General features: G+C 40.3%; 1 protein-coding gene and 1 non-coding gene across 2 annotated transcripts in view; both read right to left on the bottom strand.

The window, feature by feature from the left end:
* Positions 1 to 283: 283 nt before the first annotated feature.
* LOC133979942 (rho guanine nucleotide exchange factor 17-like) overlaps positions 284 to 18,616 on the bottom strand; it is a 68,845-nt gene continuing 50,512 nt past the window's right edge. Inside the window, exons 3-24 of the mRNA XM_062418484.1 lie at positions 16,657 to 16,839; positions 12,427 to 12,543; positions 11,320 to 11,412; positions 11,056 to 11,232; positions 10,736 to 10,786; positions 10,463 to 10,572; positions 10,200 to 10,285; positions 9,885 to 10,003; positions 9,246 to 9,453; positions 8,989 to 9,062; positions 8,438 to 8,521; positions 8,208 to 8,311; positions 7,490 to 7,599; positions 7,226 to 7,345; positions 6,862 to 7,129; positions 6,670 to 6,756; positions 6,329 to 6,396; positions 5,886 to 6,034; positions 5,540 to 5,714; positions 5,159 to 5,254; positions 4,613 to 4,795; positions 284 to 4,517 (exon numbers count right to left, since the gene is read on the bottom strand). Coding sequence (XP_062274468.1) covers positions 4,309 to 4,517; positions 4,613 to 4,795; positions 5,159 to 5,254; positions 5,540 to 5,714; positions 5,886 to 6,034; positions 6,329 to 6,396; positions 6,670 to 6,756; positions 6,862 to 7,129; positions 7,226 to 7,345; positions 7,490 to 7,599; positions 8,208 to 8,311; positions 8,438 to 8,521; positions 8,989 to 9,062; positions 9,246 to 9,453; positions 9,885 to 10,003; positions 10,200 to 10,285; positions 10,463 to 10,572; positions 10,736 to 10,786; positions 11,056 to 11,232; positions 11,320 to 11,412; positions 12,427 to 12,543; positions 16,657 to 16,839 — 2,871 coding nt within the window. The 3' untranslated portion in view covers positions 284 to 4,308. The remainder of the gene's footprint in view (positions 4,518 to 4,612; positions 4,796 to 5,158; positions 5,255 to 5,539; positions 5,715 to 5,885; positions 6,035 to 6,328; positions 6,397 to 6,669; positions 6,757 to 6,861; positions 7,130 to 7,225; positions 7,346 to 7,489; positions 7,600 to 8,207; positions 8,312 to 8,437; positions 8,522 to 8,988; positions 9,063 to 9,245; positions 9,454 to 9,884; positions 10,004 to 10,199; positions 10,286 to 10,462; positions 10,573 to 10,735; positions 10,787 to 11,055; positions 11,233 to 11,319; positions 11,413 to 12,426; positions 12,544 to 16,656; positions 16,840 to 18,616) is intronic.
* trnam-cau (transfer RNA methionine (anticodon CAU)) lies at positions 14,544 to 14,616 on the bottom strand. Its single transcript has one exon. It is a non-coding gene; the product is annotated as a tRNA-Met (tRNA).

Raw genomic sequence — 18,616 nt, 5'->3', positions numbered from 1 at the left:
TTTTGGTGAAAAAGCTGAAAAGAGATTGTGGTTTTGTATACAGTTTGTGGTTGCTGAATACTTTGACGTCATCGGAAATCCCCCACCTAGTTTACTTGAAAAACTGATATGTCAAATTGCTTCACATGAGCAGGTTACATACTATATAGACACTCTGGGAGAGAAAATATTTTTAACTGAGTATGAGTTTCTTTCGTCATTGGAGAGATACTGATAAAATAAAAACACCCACACCTCAGCAGATGGACAAAAGAAGGACAGGCACAAACTGGTACCAGTGAACTGATTTAATTACAAAGAGGAACCCACAGTGACAAAACAAGAACAGCTACATACAGGAAGTAACTCTTATAGACTGAAACTGTGACAACTGCAAGACGTCAACCAGACCCAGAGCTAAACAGAGTTATGACCAGGTGGCAGTACCGGGGGTCTGCCACGTTGTTTTCCCTCTCGTAGACATCCGCAACAAGGCAAACATAAAAGTTTAAGAGGCAACATGGCTACCGGTGAAAACAGCCATCTATCTTTTTGGTCGCTCTGGTGACAACAGAGGCCATCTTGTATTCTTTTTGGAAAGATGGCAGCTATAATTTAAATGTGACTGACAGCGCATGCCAGAAGGAGAAAAAAAATACAAACAAACCTTACACAAATATATAAAAATATGCCATTAGATTCATATCAACAATTGAGGACCGTGGGTGCACTATTTACAAAAAAAAAGGCAATATATACCAATATTTACAACAATAAAGACTTCGTCCACATATGGGCATGAGGAGGTTAGTTACAAGTTGCTTAGAGTTACAGTGATGATAGGATGAGTTTCATGTGATGGTGAGAGTGAAGTATAAATCTTCTGTTCCTTTAACTGGCACACAACATGCTTATTTCTCTCTCAATCCTGGTCAAATGAGCATGGAGGTTAAGATCAGTTTTACTTCATATCTAAGAGTGTACGTGTGTGTGTGTGTGTGTGTGTGTGTGTGTGTGTGTGTGTGTGTGTGTGTGTGTGTGTGTGTGTGTGTGTGTGTGTGTGTGTCTAAAATTACAAGTTTAATTTTACTGGGTTCATCACCTGAAATGTAAAAATATATACTTAAGGCAAATATAGTTTTTCAGATTTTAAAGAAAGAATTTACTACACCTCCTGAATCAACTGAATTTAAAGTTATTCATTCAAACTATGTTAGCGACTTATTGTAGGAAAACATGGGCTATCAAACATACTTGTCAAACATGTTTTCAGCATATGACACAACATTGTTTTGTGACACCCAGAAAACACATTATTGACCATTGAGGGGCCATTATCCTTGTTTTGTTTTGTTTTTTTTGTAACAGCCCAACTCACAGTTTGACAAACGCTGCTTTAAAAGTGCAGGTATAAGGACAGATTGCACACAGATGTCGCTCTAAACACCCACAATTCTTTTCTTTCATTGTTCACAGAAAACAGATGGCACTCCCCAAGGCCTTGCAGCCAGCATGGGTATACAGCATTTTCATAGGGTGAATTGACAGCTTTTGGCACTGAAAACATAAACATAAGAGTTGTTGTGAATCATACAGAAGATAAAAAAACATGTCTGCCATGTTAATGTTAGAGAACATTAAAGGAATAATTTGACATTTTGAGAAGTTAAATGTCTCAGAAGCTTTCCTTCTGAGAATTAGATGAAAAAATTGATACCACTGTTTCTACACATCCGTTTCTGTACAAATTAAACAAACAAGATGCTATGTTTTAAATAGTGAGTTTTTGAGGTGCTGGTAGGCAGATTTAGTTTTCTTTGGACATAGTAGGCTTGCTGTTTCCTTTTGTTTCCAATCTTTATGCAACACTAAGCTAACTTGTGTCTAGCTGTAGCTTGATATTTACTGTACCGACAAGAATCTTCTCATTCAACAGTCAACAAGTATATTTCCCAAAATGTCAAACCTCTTATAACATTTGCATTCCCCCGTTGCATTTTTTGCAAGCAACCACAAGCTAAACAGAGTTTTGCTTCAATCGTGGGCAAAAAAATCACAAAGAAGCTCCAAATAACAGAGCACTTGTGGAAGAGTTGCACAAACCGGCCTTTTCACTTTTCAGAGGCAAAGAGCTCACTTAGCTAGTAAGCAGCTATCACAATAGCAAGCTAATCCTCTTAACTGCTAGCACCTCTCACAGTGGATAAGTTAACATTGATGCATTTAGAAGTGGGAAAGCTAAGGTGAAGTGCCCAGATGGCTGGCAAGGTGGAGTGAGGTTTTTCTAGTCTTGAAGGGATCAAAACCAATCACTGCTTAGCCCCAAAGACTGAGGCTAAGGTTTGTGCAAGGACAAGTCATCCTTCACTACTACAGTCATCTGCTGATGGACAGATGGAAAGCTGACTTTTCACTGTGTTTGTTGTGTGTGTGTGTGTGTGTGTGTGTGTGTGTGTGTGTGTGTGTGTGTGTGTGTGTGTAAAATGGCTTAACTTTTAACCTTCTGAAGGCACGTGCAGGTGCTCAGCATTTGTACTCCTGACCTACTCTGTATCTCGAGCACTCCCTTTCCCCACAAACCTACATCCGTCTTGTTTACAACTACAATCAATACTGAAATCAGTGTTTGTGTACATTAGGGGTGAAACAATACTGTTATGTGACAAAAATGCTACGATATGCATTGTGAAGTTGAAAAATTATTGAAATAATCAAGCAAATCTTAACATGAGTGGACTGTATAGTAAGTCCCCTAGTTTCTGTTTGCCTGAGCCCAAAGCCGCCTATCTTTCCACTCTAGTAATCAAGCGGGGGACTCCTTGTTCTTCAACTCAAAAAGAAATATTGAAAGCTACATTTTCTATAAATTAAGTGCTGTAAAAGGAGGCGCTAAAATCAAAAACCATAAATACTGTACATAACTATCTTTTATCTGCTACCACAGCCTACAGCATCATCTTGAAAAGAGCCTGCAATAGAAATCAGCAACGCACGTCCTGATTTCCTTCCTGACTAGAAGAACACTCAACAAAGTGAAATTTCATGGCATAAGAAATCCTTTCAGATCCCTTAATGTCAAAGAAACTAACACATACAAAGCTTTGGCATAGTCATGTTAAGGAGGAATGTCTCCAATGCACCTTTTCCTCTACCAGACAAAGGGACAATGCACCATCTACAATCATGTCATCTTAAAACTGGCTGAAAAAATTAAATAAGAAAAACAGATATGACGTAATTATCCGTGGAAAACACACAAATGTCTTTTCACATATGTCTACTAATTTAGGGAATGAAAGGCTGTGAAATGAATGTGTGTGAGTGTATGTATTTGTTTATAGTCTTGTTAGATACCCTTGCCACATATTGCACTTAAATCATATTGAATCTGCTTCTAGATGATCATGGGAAAGGATGATTTTAGCTGTCGAGTAGAGTCGATGTCATTACATCCCTGCTTGGCCCAGAAAGGTTTGGTCTCAGATCTGCCATTATGGGTTGTCACCCAGGCATGTGGCTGGCCAATCAGGTTGAAAGAGCCAAACCAGTTCCTCTTTTACTCCTTTAAAAGCTTGTAGACCGTAACTGAATCTCTCTGCTAAGCTTAAAATCAACGCAAATCCAGAATTCAGAAACTCATCAAACTACAATCTGTGTTGGTATGTATCACTTAATTTCCATTCATTAGATATATTTTATTATGACATGTGATTAACTGGAGGCTTTTTGTTTTCAGGTCAGGTTGGGATGAAGTGATGAGGCAGTAAAGGGTTGATGTCCAAGTCCAAAAAAATTAAACTAACCCCCCCCCCCCCAAAAAAAAAAACCCAGAGAAACATGCTTTAATCATGTCTCATTACACTTAAATGTATTCTTTCAACCTTCTGTGCAATGGCATCCTGCAGAGTGAAAATCCTCTTCTGTCCGTCTTTTCTTCACTTGTTCTCACCTTACATCCATCTGTCAAGCTTGAAGACATGCTCAATACATTTTTTCCCTTCTCTGTCTTCTTCTGTCTCTTTCAGTGAGGACTTGAGTTCAATGACCAAACACATTGGAATACATCCAATGCCAAAAAAGCAAAAAACACACACGCACAAACACCACTCAGTGTGGAACAACGCACGCCACCAGGAACATTAACACAAGAAAACTGGGGTCGAAGTGATCATATTCATTAGTAAGTCCAAGAGGGGGTTGACAGCCATATGCACATAGAGACTGGTGGACCGAGCAGAAGACTAAAACAACACCAAAAAGTGAGGAGTCCGATTGGGGGGAAAGGACAGGGCTTGTGCGCTGTTCTCAGCAAGAGATGGGACGAATGTCTCAGACCCTCCAAAGCAAAAGATGGTTGGTACTGTCATCCCGTCCGACTGTTTCACTGCTATTGGTGAGTCTGAAGTCCTCATAGCCATCACCACCGGATATGACTAGATGATTGTTTTTTGGAGGAAGGTGGGCGGAGGCTCTGCGGCGAGTGGAGTCACGCCTTTGTAGACTCCCCTCAACTGTGCTGCTGCTCTGGGATTGGTTGCCTAGGAAACAGAAGTGAGGAGGCATAAGAGAGAATGACACTTGAAACGTTGATTCAGTTTAGTTGTTAATATTTTAGACAAGAGACAATAACCACCTGTAGAATCAGATGCTGGAGGAGGGAAGTTCATGTCAAAACCTTCCGGTAGTTCGATGGATGTAAGGAACCGAACGTGGCCCGTGTGTCCGTGAGCAGAGCCCATCGGCACCAGGGGGGATTTCAGTGTGCCAGCTCCTGTTCCCGAGGTCACTGCCGGGATAGCTAGCGTGAGGACCACCCCTGTGGAGAAAAACTAGCTTAAAATGTGCTATTTGAGAACAAGGACATATATGGAGAACATGGCAAGAGGACAGCGATGATCCCAGTTTACATGAAACCAGATCCTCTTACAGCTCAGGAAATAATTCACATGGAAACATTTTAAAATGGGGGTAAAAGCATAAGTCCCTCTAAATATGTAGAATGTTTGGACAGCAAATAGTATTTTTAAAATCCAATTTGCACTCACATTTTCTTTCTATTTGATTTGTATTCCTTTATTTAAAATCATAATAAATACCAATGAATTCACGGATTTAAAAAATAAAATAAAACCCAATTTCATACTACTTTGATTTCTTTATAGTAAAATTGTATTTTTACCTGCACTGGTGCCGATCCACAGCAGATCCTTACAAGCCAGTAGAGCTGTGATTCTCAGACAGGCGGCCTTGTGCTGTCTGATGATTGCATCTGCGCCTGAATTAAGAGAAAGAAGATGGAGAATGGGATGGTGGTCAGGGAAGGATGATGAGAGGGAAAAGAGAGGGTTGAGAGGACAGTCCAATGAGGTGAAAAATTTAAGGAGCACTGAGAAGAAATTAAGTTAAAGAAAGAAAATAAATAACGAAAAGCTTCTGTATATAAGCTACTGCTGATACCTAATTCAAATAATGTCAAGGATCTTCTCTATCCAGGTGTATTTTGCATCCGTTCTTGTCTATATATTTTATGCATGTTCACATACAGTCTAAACATGTTTACCTGCGAGCATCTTGTGCACAGCTGGCGCCACATCAACCTCTGTCAGGCTCTCCCAGGTTTGAGCGTGGTACAATTTGACATGTGCACTGCCCTGCAACGCCAACCACACACCTTGACCGTACGCCACCATGCACGTCACACACCGGCTGCTGTCTGTGCCCACCTGGAACCAGTGCTGAGATGGAGAAAAGAAGTATTACACACCAGTAAACCTGCTCATTAAACCTGTCGTCCGTCTTTTATTCCACTGCAGTTTTGAGGTCAGATTCTGTGAATCACATATTCACAGCCCATCCATCCCTCCTACTCCTTTCCATATCTACAAACAATCAATCCTTCCACCTACCTCTTGTACCAGTGTAGTTGTGTTGATAATTAAGATTTTGTTCTGTGAGCCACACCAAAGCTTCCCTCCCACAGGAACCATTTTGGTGACAGGACTGATGGCCGTGCCCAGAACTAATGTCTGGGAAGACTGAGGGTCCCAGAAACTTCCTGCAGTTTGAGATCGACAGGGATTGTAATGAGGAAAAGGAAGAGAAAACAGAGAAAAAACATTTCACATCTACATTTCCAGGTCAAAACTGGAACCAAATGCTCTTTTGTCAGTATCTAGAACCATTACTCCAAATGGGAGAGATGGCTATACGCTAGCAGCAATTTGAAAAAAGTGTTGCAGAGAAATAAAAAACTTAACTAAAGGTTTGTACACTTCAGCTAGCACTGCATTGATTTTTATCTTGAAATAAGCAAAAAACAGCCACACATCTGTCCTCACGATTAACTTACCTGCTTCTCTCTGATAGACAATAACCTCTCCATTGGCCAATGACACAAATACTTTGTTGTCCAAATACCTGAAGGAGGTAAATGTCGAAATTATAAAGAGAAGAAAATTATTATTTACAGGAAGCCAAGCATACAATGAATGTGATAACATATAATATTATGTCACATAATATACAGATAGCAGAGAGAGGAAATAGAGACAGCAGTCAAGAGAAGACAAACCTAATAAGACATATTTAAAACCGGTTGCATCAGCTGCATTTCCATTGCCTTCTCTCTCCCAACAGCTCTATCGCTCTGTATTTTTAGAGTGTAATTACAGGATAAATTGTCAAACTCACAGTATACATAGGATGGAAGCTGCATGTTGTATCTTCATGCTGTTTTTACGGTTGCGGATGTTGTCTGAGGACTGGTACACGTGGATGCTAACAGAAACAGAGGAATTACAGATAATTAGAGGTTGAAATCAGTGCACCAACAAGCAAGGACATGAGTGTGATTGTGTGGGATTCATTTACAAAACCACACACCATCCATCCTCTGTGCCAAGCCACACAGAGCTCTGGTAGGCCTCGGGGTCGATGCTGAGCAGGTCCTCCAGGCTTGCCCTGGTGAACGAGCCCCGGGAGGAGCGGCGCATGGCGCGACCATCCATGGGGCTCTCTGGATGGGCACGGCCTCCTCCATCAACCCCTAACATTCCCGGAGGACCATAGGAACTTGCCACTGGGAACTCCTGCTCCTCCTCGCTGCTGGTAGTCTCTGTAGCCATGTCTTTTGAGCCTGGGCCCTCGTCATCTTTGGGAAGAGATGAAAGAGGGTGTGAGGGCTTGAGAGAGACAGCAAGGGGAGCACGGGACTGAGAGTATACATCATACAATTGTTTTTACTCACTGCCATAGCTGGATGATATGGTGGAGTGACTGGCCTGACTCTGTAGGGTAGAAGAAGGGCTGGGTGAATCCTCATCATCAGTATCATCGCTGTCAAATGGGACGAGCTCTGCCCCTGGTCCTGGAGATGATCAATTGATTAGTATACATATATGCTGTGATTTTCATTCATGACTGAAACCGCAGTACATACAGGTAGAATACAAACAACTGAATCGAGACAAGTGTTTGTATAGCAGATTACAAGCAGACTTTGAGGACTAACCCGTGGGTTGCTCTGTCAGCTCTAGTGATGAGTGAGAGATAGATATATGCAGCTGCTGCTGGGTGTGGCCAGGTGCTGCGGGGGGAGGGGCGGACTCTGATCCACGGTCCCTACGAGATGAAGAGAGATTGGTTAATGGCACATTGGGGAGGTCAGGAATAGAGTTAATGAATCAGTCAGGTCACACTACAGGGGGATATTTAATAATCTGAAACGAATGTTTGATGTTTGAGCTGCGCACAAAATAAATCACACACTGACTGTAGAGTTAAAAGGCAGGCTGTTCATTCATATTCGAAGAGTGAGAAACAAACACTGAAAGCTAATTTTCCTGATTGGCTTGTTATAGATTTGGATGCTTAAAAAAAAAAGGATCTTTCACTGATGAGAAAAAAAGAGTTGGAGCACATTGCAAAAATAAGTTGAAAGATGTAGTGATGAAGGTCATGTGGCATAAATGGATTGGCCACGTCACTTTTCACAAACCTATTATGGACTGCCTTGGATCATTTTTTCACAGATGAAAATGATTATTTGTCAAGGTAGCTACTAGTCTATAGCCTACAACTATTTCTGTTCAAGTTTTGTTTTCATTTGTTGAGACTTGAGATGTGCAGTAATTGTGTGTGTGTGTGTGTGTGTGTGTGTGTGTGTGTGTGTGTGTGTGTGTGTGTGTGTGTGTGTGTGTGTGTGTGTGTGTGTGAGAGTGTACACTGACCTCCCCTTCAGTCCTGGTACAGCAGCAATACAGATGATCCTCGCTGAGCAGACAGCGATACAGGCCTCCACTGTGGGCTCATCTTTGATGTTCAACAGACACACCTGGTGAAGACACATCATCAAATCAGTTAAACTGTTCTCACCTCCAGCAGAGAGCACGTGGAATAATCTAGTAGCCTGTCATCTACGTACTGACTGACCTGTAGTTTAGAAAGTATATTTTCTCACCTGTCCCACGTATCCATCACTGTTACACACCCACACCTCACAGCCACTATCAGGGCAGCTGTGACTGGGAGAGGCGCATGAAAACTGTAGACATAAAAAATAATACATGAGATCACTTTCATATGACTGTTATGAAAAAGTATTTCTACCTGTCTACATGTATGAAGTCAACAGACATAAATCACTTTCACATTCACATATAAATGGTAAATGGACTGTACTTATATAGCGCCTTTCTAGTCTTTTCAACCACTCAAAGCGCTTTACACTACAACTCATTCACCCCATTCACACATATTCATACACTGATGGCAGGCAGCTACCACGCAGGGTGCCAACCTGCACATCAGGAGGAAGCTAACCATTCACTCGCATTCATACACCGTTGGCACAGCAACGGGAGCAATTAGGGGTTAAGTGCCCAAGGACACATCGACATGTAGACTGGAGGAGCTGGGAATCGAACCGCCAATCTTCCAATTGGAGGACGACCGCTCTACCTCCTGAGACACAGCCACCCCACACACTTTATATTCAGTAGATGCTCTCACCTGCATTCCACTGCGTGTCTTCATAATAGGAATGGCCTTCAGAAACTCGGGGTCCCATTGGTCCTTATTCATAGCTAAAACACAAAAGGAAAAATTTAAATGAAACACACATTTTTTTATTATAATAAATGCAACAGTGCTCAGATGTTAAAATGAAACCATTGCATCCCCATGATAGTCCTACTTCTGTCGTATTAATAGCCCGCTACAGTACAATAAATAGGTTTTGTCTGACTTTATAAAGCTTTTTCACTGACCTAGCTTCTTCTTGGCTTCCTCAAAGGCCTGTTCAAAGTTGGAGCGAGTGTCAGGAGAGCTGAATTCGAAGATAAAGGTGCTCTCAGCGGAGACTGTGGTAAACTCCAGTTTGGTGGGCAGGAAGGTCATACTGAAGGCCAAAGACTGCTTCTCTGACAGCTCCCTGTGCACCGACGCCATCAGATCCTTTATCGCATCATCTAGGGACTGAGAAAGATGGAGGTATGAAAAGAAGAGAAAAAGAACACATACACAAATGTAAAATTGTTCTAGTGGCTCTTGTTGTACCTGTACAGGGAAGGAGTATTAACAACTGGCCAAGGAAGTACGAAAATTATTATACAACATATTGAAAATTAATGACATATTGATATAAGAGAGCAACATTTAAAAATAAAGGAAGTGCTGATCATCAGATCATCATGACTATCAACAAATAAAAGGGGAAAACAATTTATTAGACTCTCACAATTGTGATTTATCATTTACAGACATGATAAAGAATATAAGTCTGTGAATGTGCGTGTGTGTGTGGATGTGTATATGTGTGTGTGTGTGTGTGTGTGTGTGTGTGTGTGTGTGTGTGTGTGTGTGTGTGTGTGTGTGTGTGTGTGTGTGTGTGTGTTGGTTTGCAGTACCTGGTGTGGAAAGCTGATGGTCTCGGACAGTTTGCTGATCTGACCCAGTGTGCTGAGATCTTCGTCTAATCGGCTAATCATCTTCTGGATGCTCTCCTTGTTATTTGCCTGAGCGGAGCCTGGCTCAGAAAAGGACAATCAGTCAGAGAAACACTTTCCCTAAAACTTTTTTCTCCATATTTCACAGTTAAAGAACTGCAATAATAAAAAACAAACAAACTGCACATTTATGATGCTGATGAATCAGTTGACATGTTAGATCATATCTGTTTAACTACATTCAAACAAAACAGGGGTCTCAAGAAGAAGCCTTACTTTTCACCACCTCCACGTCCTCTAGAGGAAGCTTCCACAGGAACTTGTATTTACTGGACGTATCAATCATACTTGCAGCAGAGTATCTGAGAGTGAGAAAGACAGACGAAGGCAAAAAAAAAAAAAATCAAAGAATCTGTATATCCACTGTTCAACACCAGGGGGCAGCATGGTTTTTATAATATTGACAATATCTGTGTTTGTGCATGTCCCCCCATGCCCTCTTAATTGTGTTTATGTTTGTGAGTCAGCGGACTGCATACAGGCTCATGGAGCTGCGTCTTAATGAGCCAGACTTCCTCTTGAGAGTGGTGCAGATAATCAGATCACTGAAGAGGAAGAGCGAACGGTCCTTCTTCCCACCAACTGTCTTCTACAGATGGACAGACAGAGAGAGGAAGAACTTCAGCAAGTCATAACTTGGCAATAATGACAGTTACAATACAATATTAGCAAAGAGTGAGGGATTTTTACATGATAATGTTTCATATTTTCCAAAGGATGAAACCAGTCAATTAAAAAAAAAAAATTCTTACCGCCTCCATGACAATTTCCTGTCTCAGAAACTTCCTCTGGGGGTTCAAAATCTAACATAAACAAACACAGGGAAGGGTAATTATCACTTAAGTCCACAAACATGCCTGTAAATAATACCATAATCTCACCCTTTCTGAATGAAATTTAAATATCATAGCTGCATAAAAAAGCTTCAAGCATTGGAAAACAGGAACTTTTCTGAAAGTTCATGTTTCTTCTGTCGCACATCAATCAAATGTACTCCACAATTAAAATTAGTTAGCAGCTGCTACAAACAGAAATTTATCCTCATGAATTTATAATATTATTAGTATCTCACATGTTCGACGCCCTCTATATGTGCCTCGATCTCCTGGATAACTCTGGCCTCCCTCTCCGCCTCCTCAGCAGAGCGACGGCCCTTATTGATCTTCTCAGCCAATCGCTTGATGTTCCTCTGGGCGTCTAGCAGCAAACAGTGGTCCGGGTGGTCCTCTGAAGTATGCTTGAGCAGGTCCTACACACAACACACACATACACACACTTTTACATTAGCTTCTTACAGTACACAGAAAGAAGGCGGTTATCTTTTGTGATCATTCACCTTAACCAGCAGCTCATATCGAGGAATCCTCTGGACCGGCTTAATCATCAGATCACCCAGAGCTTGCTTCTCCTTGTTCTCACGCATGTTTTGCTGTTGGCACAAAAGGAAAAATAAAGATGGAGATAGGGCATGGATTTGAGAGGGTGAGAAAAAATTACTAAGACTTCAGTGAGCCCAAGATGATGGATGAAATCAGGTCAGCGTTGCGCTTCAATTCTCCACCACAAGATGGCGCAGCGGTTTCACTGTGAAAACCCTGCCTGGCGTGAAGCTCTCTGTGGTGGTAAACTGAGAGCAGGAAGAGGACATGACAGATTTTTTTGTGGTGTCTGATTACATTTCTGCATCTGCACTCTTGCCTGTGCAGCCAACTTGTGCAGTTTTTCCCATACATGTATTTCTGGTGGCAAACCGCAGTATCAAAGTATACAACAGCGGTCTACCAAATTCAACTGGACATAGTGCCAAAACATCCCCAGGTTTTTAAGTCGAATTATCCAGTTGAGTTGGTTTAATGAGAGGACTTGTAGAACATCTCATGGACAATAATTTATACTTACACATACAGCTCCAGGAACAGAATCGACCCAGAAGATATAACAAAAATAAGTCCTGAAATCTAAAATCTGTGTCTCATGAGAACACTTTAGATCCACCAGAGCTAAAAAGCAGAGGACGAAAACATGTTCTTACATAAAATCTGATACCATCTGGATCAGGAATTACATCATTAGGTGGAAAACCTGATCTGATTTTGATAGGTAAATGTATTTCCATTTTGATCCAAGATTATAAAATCACTTAGTATACATTTTGAAGAAACATTCATAGCCAAGCACACAACTCAGGAGTCATAAGAATGATCATGGAGTCCTGTGAGTGTAGTGCAAGAACAATCAAACACCTCTAGGAATACCAGCATGAACAAACACGAGGAACAATACCAAACTGAGTATAAAGTGGACAAACTCTTCTTAGGAAATTCTAAAAAGCTAGGTTAAATGCCTTTCCAACAAGTCAAGTAAAACATTATGGTTTACACTTTTCAAATAAACACATCAGAACAGCTGCTCCGAGATTACAGGAAACTGACACAACACTCACCTCCAGAAACTTGTGAAATGCTGGTTTGGCCTCCTTTGCAATCCTCACAGCATCTTTTGCGTTGAGAAAGTTGTCAATGTAGGCTGAGTACATATTGGCAAGAGTCTCTTTGGAGAACTGGAGAAAAGAAGGTATTAAAGGTCTTATGTGTATAATTGTATGTGATTGTACATCTTGTGTGTATCTTTAAGGTTTCTGCTGAACCAATCCAGGTCAAATTTGGTTAAGAAGAGACGTTAAGGAGAAGTATGAATACAAGAAGATCTGTAACTTATTTACTTTCTACCAACACACAATAATATTGTTCACCTGCTGCAGGATGGATATTCCTCAGGTACATTGTGCCACTTGGATAAACCATCAGAGAAAACAAATATTACAAATAATAAAAAGCTAGAGCTGCGTCTCTATTTTGGTTCACCCTAAGCTAATTATGTGTGCTCAGCAGCTACCATTCAGCCCTTGTTTTTGTCGCAGTGTAATTAAATCATAACCGCAAAAAAGAACTTTTGGTGTTAGGGGTGTTCAATTATTTTTGGCCGCCATTAGAAAAGAGTCTTTCTGTCTATCGGTTTTTCTTTCTCTCAAACAAACACAAACACACACATACATACAGATGAATCAACCCGACCTGCTTTCTTTTCACAAAAAGAGGGGAGGCGACAGAGAGCGATTTGATAACTCAAAAAAAAAGAAAGGAAACAGAGAGATAGAGAGAGAGAGAGTGTTAACAGACGTAACAGACAACGTGGCACCTTCTTTAACGTCAGAGAATCAGCAGCTTTCTACCCCTTTTATAAAATGAGCTGACCCTTTTCTGTTCCTCATCCCAGTCTTTCTCTTTCCCTTCTCTTATCATCCATCTCCCAGTGTCCTCTCCTGTCTTTACTCTCCCTCTTCTCGGTCACTGCGCAGTGACAAAAAACAAAACAAAACATCTGGGGAGGAACTTAAATGCTCTTTATCAGAAGCTCTGTTAAGGATTTTTCTAGCTAAACTGTATATAGTTGCCAAAGGAATCATGGTGGTGACTGATCTACTCCTTAACTTTAATTACTTCCAAGGAAAACATTGTTGAGAGCGATCCCAAATACAATGTGAATAACTTGTTGCACTGATTTATTTTTTAAAATAGTTTTGAAAGATGTAATATTGTTTGATGTCTCTGAAACCTTCTACTTTGTCTGGTATTTAAAAAAACTGAACTGATTGTGTGCTTGTATGGTTTAATTTGACAGTTTAGCTTAGTTTCCAGTATTTCTGAAGTCACACACGTTTTACTGTTTTCTTACGTTATTGTTGGTTGATTACAACAGGAGCATTATATATAATTAGAGATGAAAAAAGCGAACCTTGAACTTTGGATGCCTGTCTCCATCTTGATAAAGGTAGCTGGATTGTGAAAACAACGTCCAAGACTTAACTGTACTACCACTGACAAAGTCTATCAGCATCTATAGGTTGCATCTTAAAAATAAATTAAAATAAAGTCAATAAACCAGACCTATTGAAACTACTTAAAAACTACAATTTTTTTTTCACCAATGGGAACAATATACAGTTTGCATCAGTGTATCAAAATCAGGGACACACTTTCAAAAGTGTCTAATCTAAATTTAGAAAACTGCATCCTTGTCTGGGAAAGAGACTTAATGAAGCATACTAGTAGAGTCTAAAATTGTCATAATACAGCCAGAACAATCCTGCGACATATTTTGAAGCGCTGACTTCAATTAAATACTTAATTAATATGCGTATCAGTCGAGTCTCCATTAAAATATAGACACTACTATACTGTTAGTCTTTTACCAGATGCATGAAGACCTGCAAATAAGATTACATATCTGTTTGCGAGTGAGAGAATCTCAGTCTTAAAACTATGTCTCATAACAGCACAGAGTGCAAGAAAAGAGGACAGATTTATGATTTATATATGTCAAATTATGTTCATCAAATGCTTCTATTGTGATATATTCCAGAGATTTGGAGCAGCTTGTGATAGAAAGCTGTGATCAGCAGAGAGACACAGACATTTCCCACTAACTGGACAGCAATGACACAGCATGTCTGCATATTTATCCGCCACTTTACACAGACAAGACCTGAACAAAACACTCTGCCCCGTGTGAGGCTCGAACTCACGACCTTCAGATTATGAGACTGACGCGCTGCCTACTGCGCCAACGAGGCCTGAAGCACACAGCAGCTGCTGCAGCTTTAAGAACTGCAGCGGGAGGAAAGAAGGGGGGAGGAGGGTGTTGGGGGAGGGTAACTCAATGTAAGCTCTGCGGAGGACTGACTGCAATAAGAGAAAAACTACATTCTCACCTTTTTGCTTGTAAATACTGTAAATATGTTTAGTTATGTCGTACTATTTGTATATTCTTATTTTGTCTTTAACCTATAGCAGCATATTGCATTATACAGAACCATGAATCGGTGAAACCTCTTGATTATGAAGGGTTAAAAATTAGGTTATTCAATTTTGTAATGCTTTTTGTGTGTGTGTGTGTATACTTTCTTTGCCTCAACTAAAACCTCAGCTAAAGGTTTCTCTCTTCGTCCTTTGAAAAACTGCAGTGAGAGTTTGTGAAACAGTTTGATTCAGCAGCAGTGGGGGAATGAGAGTGATAACAATGGCATTAGCATAGCAAGAGAATGAGGGGTTGTCCAGTCAACAAAGCCCCTTTCACATGTGCACTACAACTCTTAAACTTAATCAGTCTTTCCAGTCATTACCTGGAGAAGCTGTATGTGTAAACGCAAATGCCAGAATCAGTCGGACCTGACATTAGAAGGACTTTACTCTGGAGGCTCCCCAGTACACAGTCCATGTAATGTCTGATTGAGCCCATATGTGAATACAGCAGTGAATTCAGTGGGAAACTGCTGGCTTCTGTAAGTGCAACAAAATATGGTAGTAAGGGAGATGGTATGAGCAATTTACTAAGCAACTGTTGAACAAGCAGAACATAAACTTAAATACAACATCTTTACAAAACCTGTGACCACACTGCCTTCTGATCTATTGGTCTCTATATGAAGAAACTGGTGTCTTCTGCAACAAATTTCTGCCTGAATGTTTGTTCAAAGTCTGTGAAAAACTGTCAGCAATGATCTCAGCTCTTTTCTTTCAAAGCCTGACATTTAGCCTGCGACTGACGTTTCAGAGCACATGGTTTTCAACGTCTAGGTTTCGAGCCACCCTTGGGTCATGGGAAATTTCAAATGGGTCACCACAGGGTCAGCGGGAAAACAACATATGAAACTAGTGCTGCCAACTATAGAGTATCTCCTCAATAAAAGAGCTTCCCCTCACTCGGCCCTGCAGTCAATAATGCTTTTTAAAGATTGTTTATTCATTCAAGCTCAAGTCTATAGTGAGATAAATTTACACATGTGATGGCAAGTTTCTTTACTGCTGCAGCACAGTTGAGTTTAAAGTTGTTTTAGAAATTAGATCGCCCTAAAGCATGTTGAGAAAATACCTTGAAATGTGAAAACGAGTGCTATTAAACCCTATAAGAACTTCTGGACATCACATTGTCTTCATCTGGGTCAATAATGAGGCCTTTATGGTTTGCCGCTGTATCAATGGTTAGGAAGTACAGAGCCTTTAATTCTAAACATGACTTTTTTCTTTGTATTTCTGAGCTTGCGTCTTTCAGTTACTGATTGATTCTCACTTGAGGATGTTCTGCTGTGCTCCAGACTGTCGTCACATAACACAGAAGTTAGGACATGCCCACGACTCTCTCATTCATCACAGCCTTATTGTTTCCATGACAAAGGCGGTTCAGAGAGGTTAACTATCTCACACTCTCAGCCTACATGTCACATACAGAGGCTAACAATGCTAACATGTGCTGAATGCATGCTCACAGCACAAAGAGGAGATCACAATGAAATCTCTTAAGCCATGCCGTGTGTTTAGAGGGATTCAAGTGACTGTGTTAAAGTTGGCTTTTCACAGTAAAGTGTAAACATCATGAAAATGAGAGGTATCTGTAATTAAGTGTATGGGGATTAAAGAAGCCAGATTCCCTGAAGTAATTTATTTTGGCAATGTTTTATTAGATGAGATTAGATCAACTTTAATGTCCCCTGGGAAATTTGTCCTGGGCAAAAGTGCTATATCATCTTTTTAATATGAGCAAGAGTTCTATGTCTCCAATTTTTTTTTTAAACAGAGGAAGTGGACAGATATCCTTTACTGTCCGCTCTACTCACCGACTGGATGAGGAGGTGTCCAACGGTCTGCCTGTCGTGCCATTGGCTGACGCAGCCTACGACCTGCTCCAGGAAGTGCTCGTGGTGCTCCAGGATCTCAGGGATCTGGTAGAACATTTCATCCACCAGCAGCGGGTCCACTATGGAGCCGCTGTCCGGCTGTTTGAGAGGACGCATGTAGCCCTAAAGGAACAGAACAACCATTTAATAACGGACCATTTAATACCAGTTATTATGCAAAATACCAAGATCCTTTTAATACGTCAGAGAATTACATTTAATACTTGAATATTATTATTGATATGCACTTCCCTCATTAATGAAATCAATTTGACCTGGAACTACATAGGCTCTGTTTATATATTCAAATGTCTACTTTAATTTTCCTCTTCTAGTGGAAACTGATAATCCTGATACTCAAAATAATTTGTAAAGATTGGAAATACCGCAAAGCTAAATATAACTTTCCCTCCATTTTGCAACATCGTGGGAAATACAGCCTTAACAAACATCTTGTGATAAGCATGTCTCTCAATTAATATTTTATAAGACAGAAGGGTGATGCATTTTCTGGGGAAGTATTAATTGAATTAAATCTAAATTAATCTCAATGGAAAATTACTGTTACAGCAGCCAAGTCACGAAGAGGAAAAGTAAAGGAGTAAATAAGAAAATAGAGTCATAAAAACGATCTTAACAAGACACTGGGAAAAACAACATGGACCTTACTTCTAATATATTTAATGACAGTGCCTGTTAATGAGTTAATTAGTGCAACGATGGAAGGATGAACCCTGTCCTTTTTTCCCTCCACTGCTGCTGCTTCACTCCAGGGCTACAAGAATGAAGAATGTTAATATTGTTAGAAAATGCCTTTGAATATTTTGTTGCTAAGCATCCTCCCACCACACACACACATACACATACACATACACATACACATACACATACACACACACACACACACACACACACACACACACACACACAACAACGTGTTTATACTTTACTTAGTTTCACCCTATTTCCTGAGTGAGCCCACAGTTTTGTCAGATTCGTCACACACACAAACACACACGTAATTTGTATGCGAGTGCTAGCAGCAAATTTTGCACAAAAAATGCTGTTCAACTCCTCTGATGTATTTTATCGGCCTCTCTGTGTTTGTATGTGTCCGACTCGCTCTTTGACACTAACACACACCCACAAAGTGCCTCATAGGCTTTGTTAGGAGTTTCTTTAATCTGTATTTCATCACCACACACATCCACCCACAAACCACCATCAGGGCACACTGGGTGAGCAGGTCAACTTGGTACATGTCTTTAATTATCCATATATGCATCCATCCATCACTCTCTCTCCCTCTAATTCAACAATACTACAAAAAAATATCCTAAAAACAAAAAGGCACTTCAATGTTTGACAAACCAAATACTGATTCTTATAATAATTAGTGTTGAAACTTTATTTGAAATCAATCAGAATAAGTTGTCTCACAGACATACTGTACACACACTGAGCAGCACACAGCAGATGCAAGGTCTGGTTATTCTCCCTCTGTTAAACAGAAGGTCATTTTCTATTCACCGAGCTCAAAAGACTGCAGCTGCGCCTTGTGTCTGGATCTGTCTGCTTTTAATTATTAGTAATATAAAGAGACACGCTGCCAATTCGGATAGAATAGAATAGGATGCCTTTATCGTAACTGCATGTTAACACACAACGAAATTTGGTGTCTCAGTTTAAAAGGAGAAACTGTACCCTGTTTATTCTACTTATTCATCCATTCACTCACATGCATATACCTGTTTTGGGGTCAGTATTTAAATTTACTCTATTTTGCTATGTTTTCATTCTGGCTTAAGCAGATAATATGACAGTCATACCAGATAAAGAGTCTTAATTAGCTGCTTTTGTTGTCTGTATCTGTAGTGATTCGTTAGTGAAGCCAAACACA

This window comes from Scomber scombrus, chromosome 5 (genome assembly GCF_963691925.1).
Source record: "Scomber scombrus chromosome 5, fScoSco1.1, whole genome shotgun sequence".
Taxonomy (NCBI): domain Eukaryota; kingdom Metazoa; phylum Chordata; class Actinopteri; order Scombriformes; family Scombridae; genus Scomber; species Scomber scombrus.
Note: the sequence above shows the minus strand (reverse complement) of the source record. Positions and strands in the feature narration are given on the sequence as shown.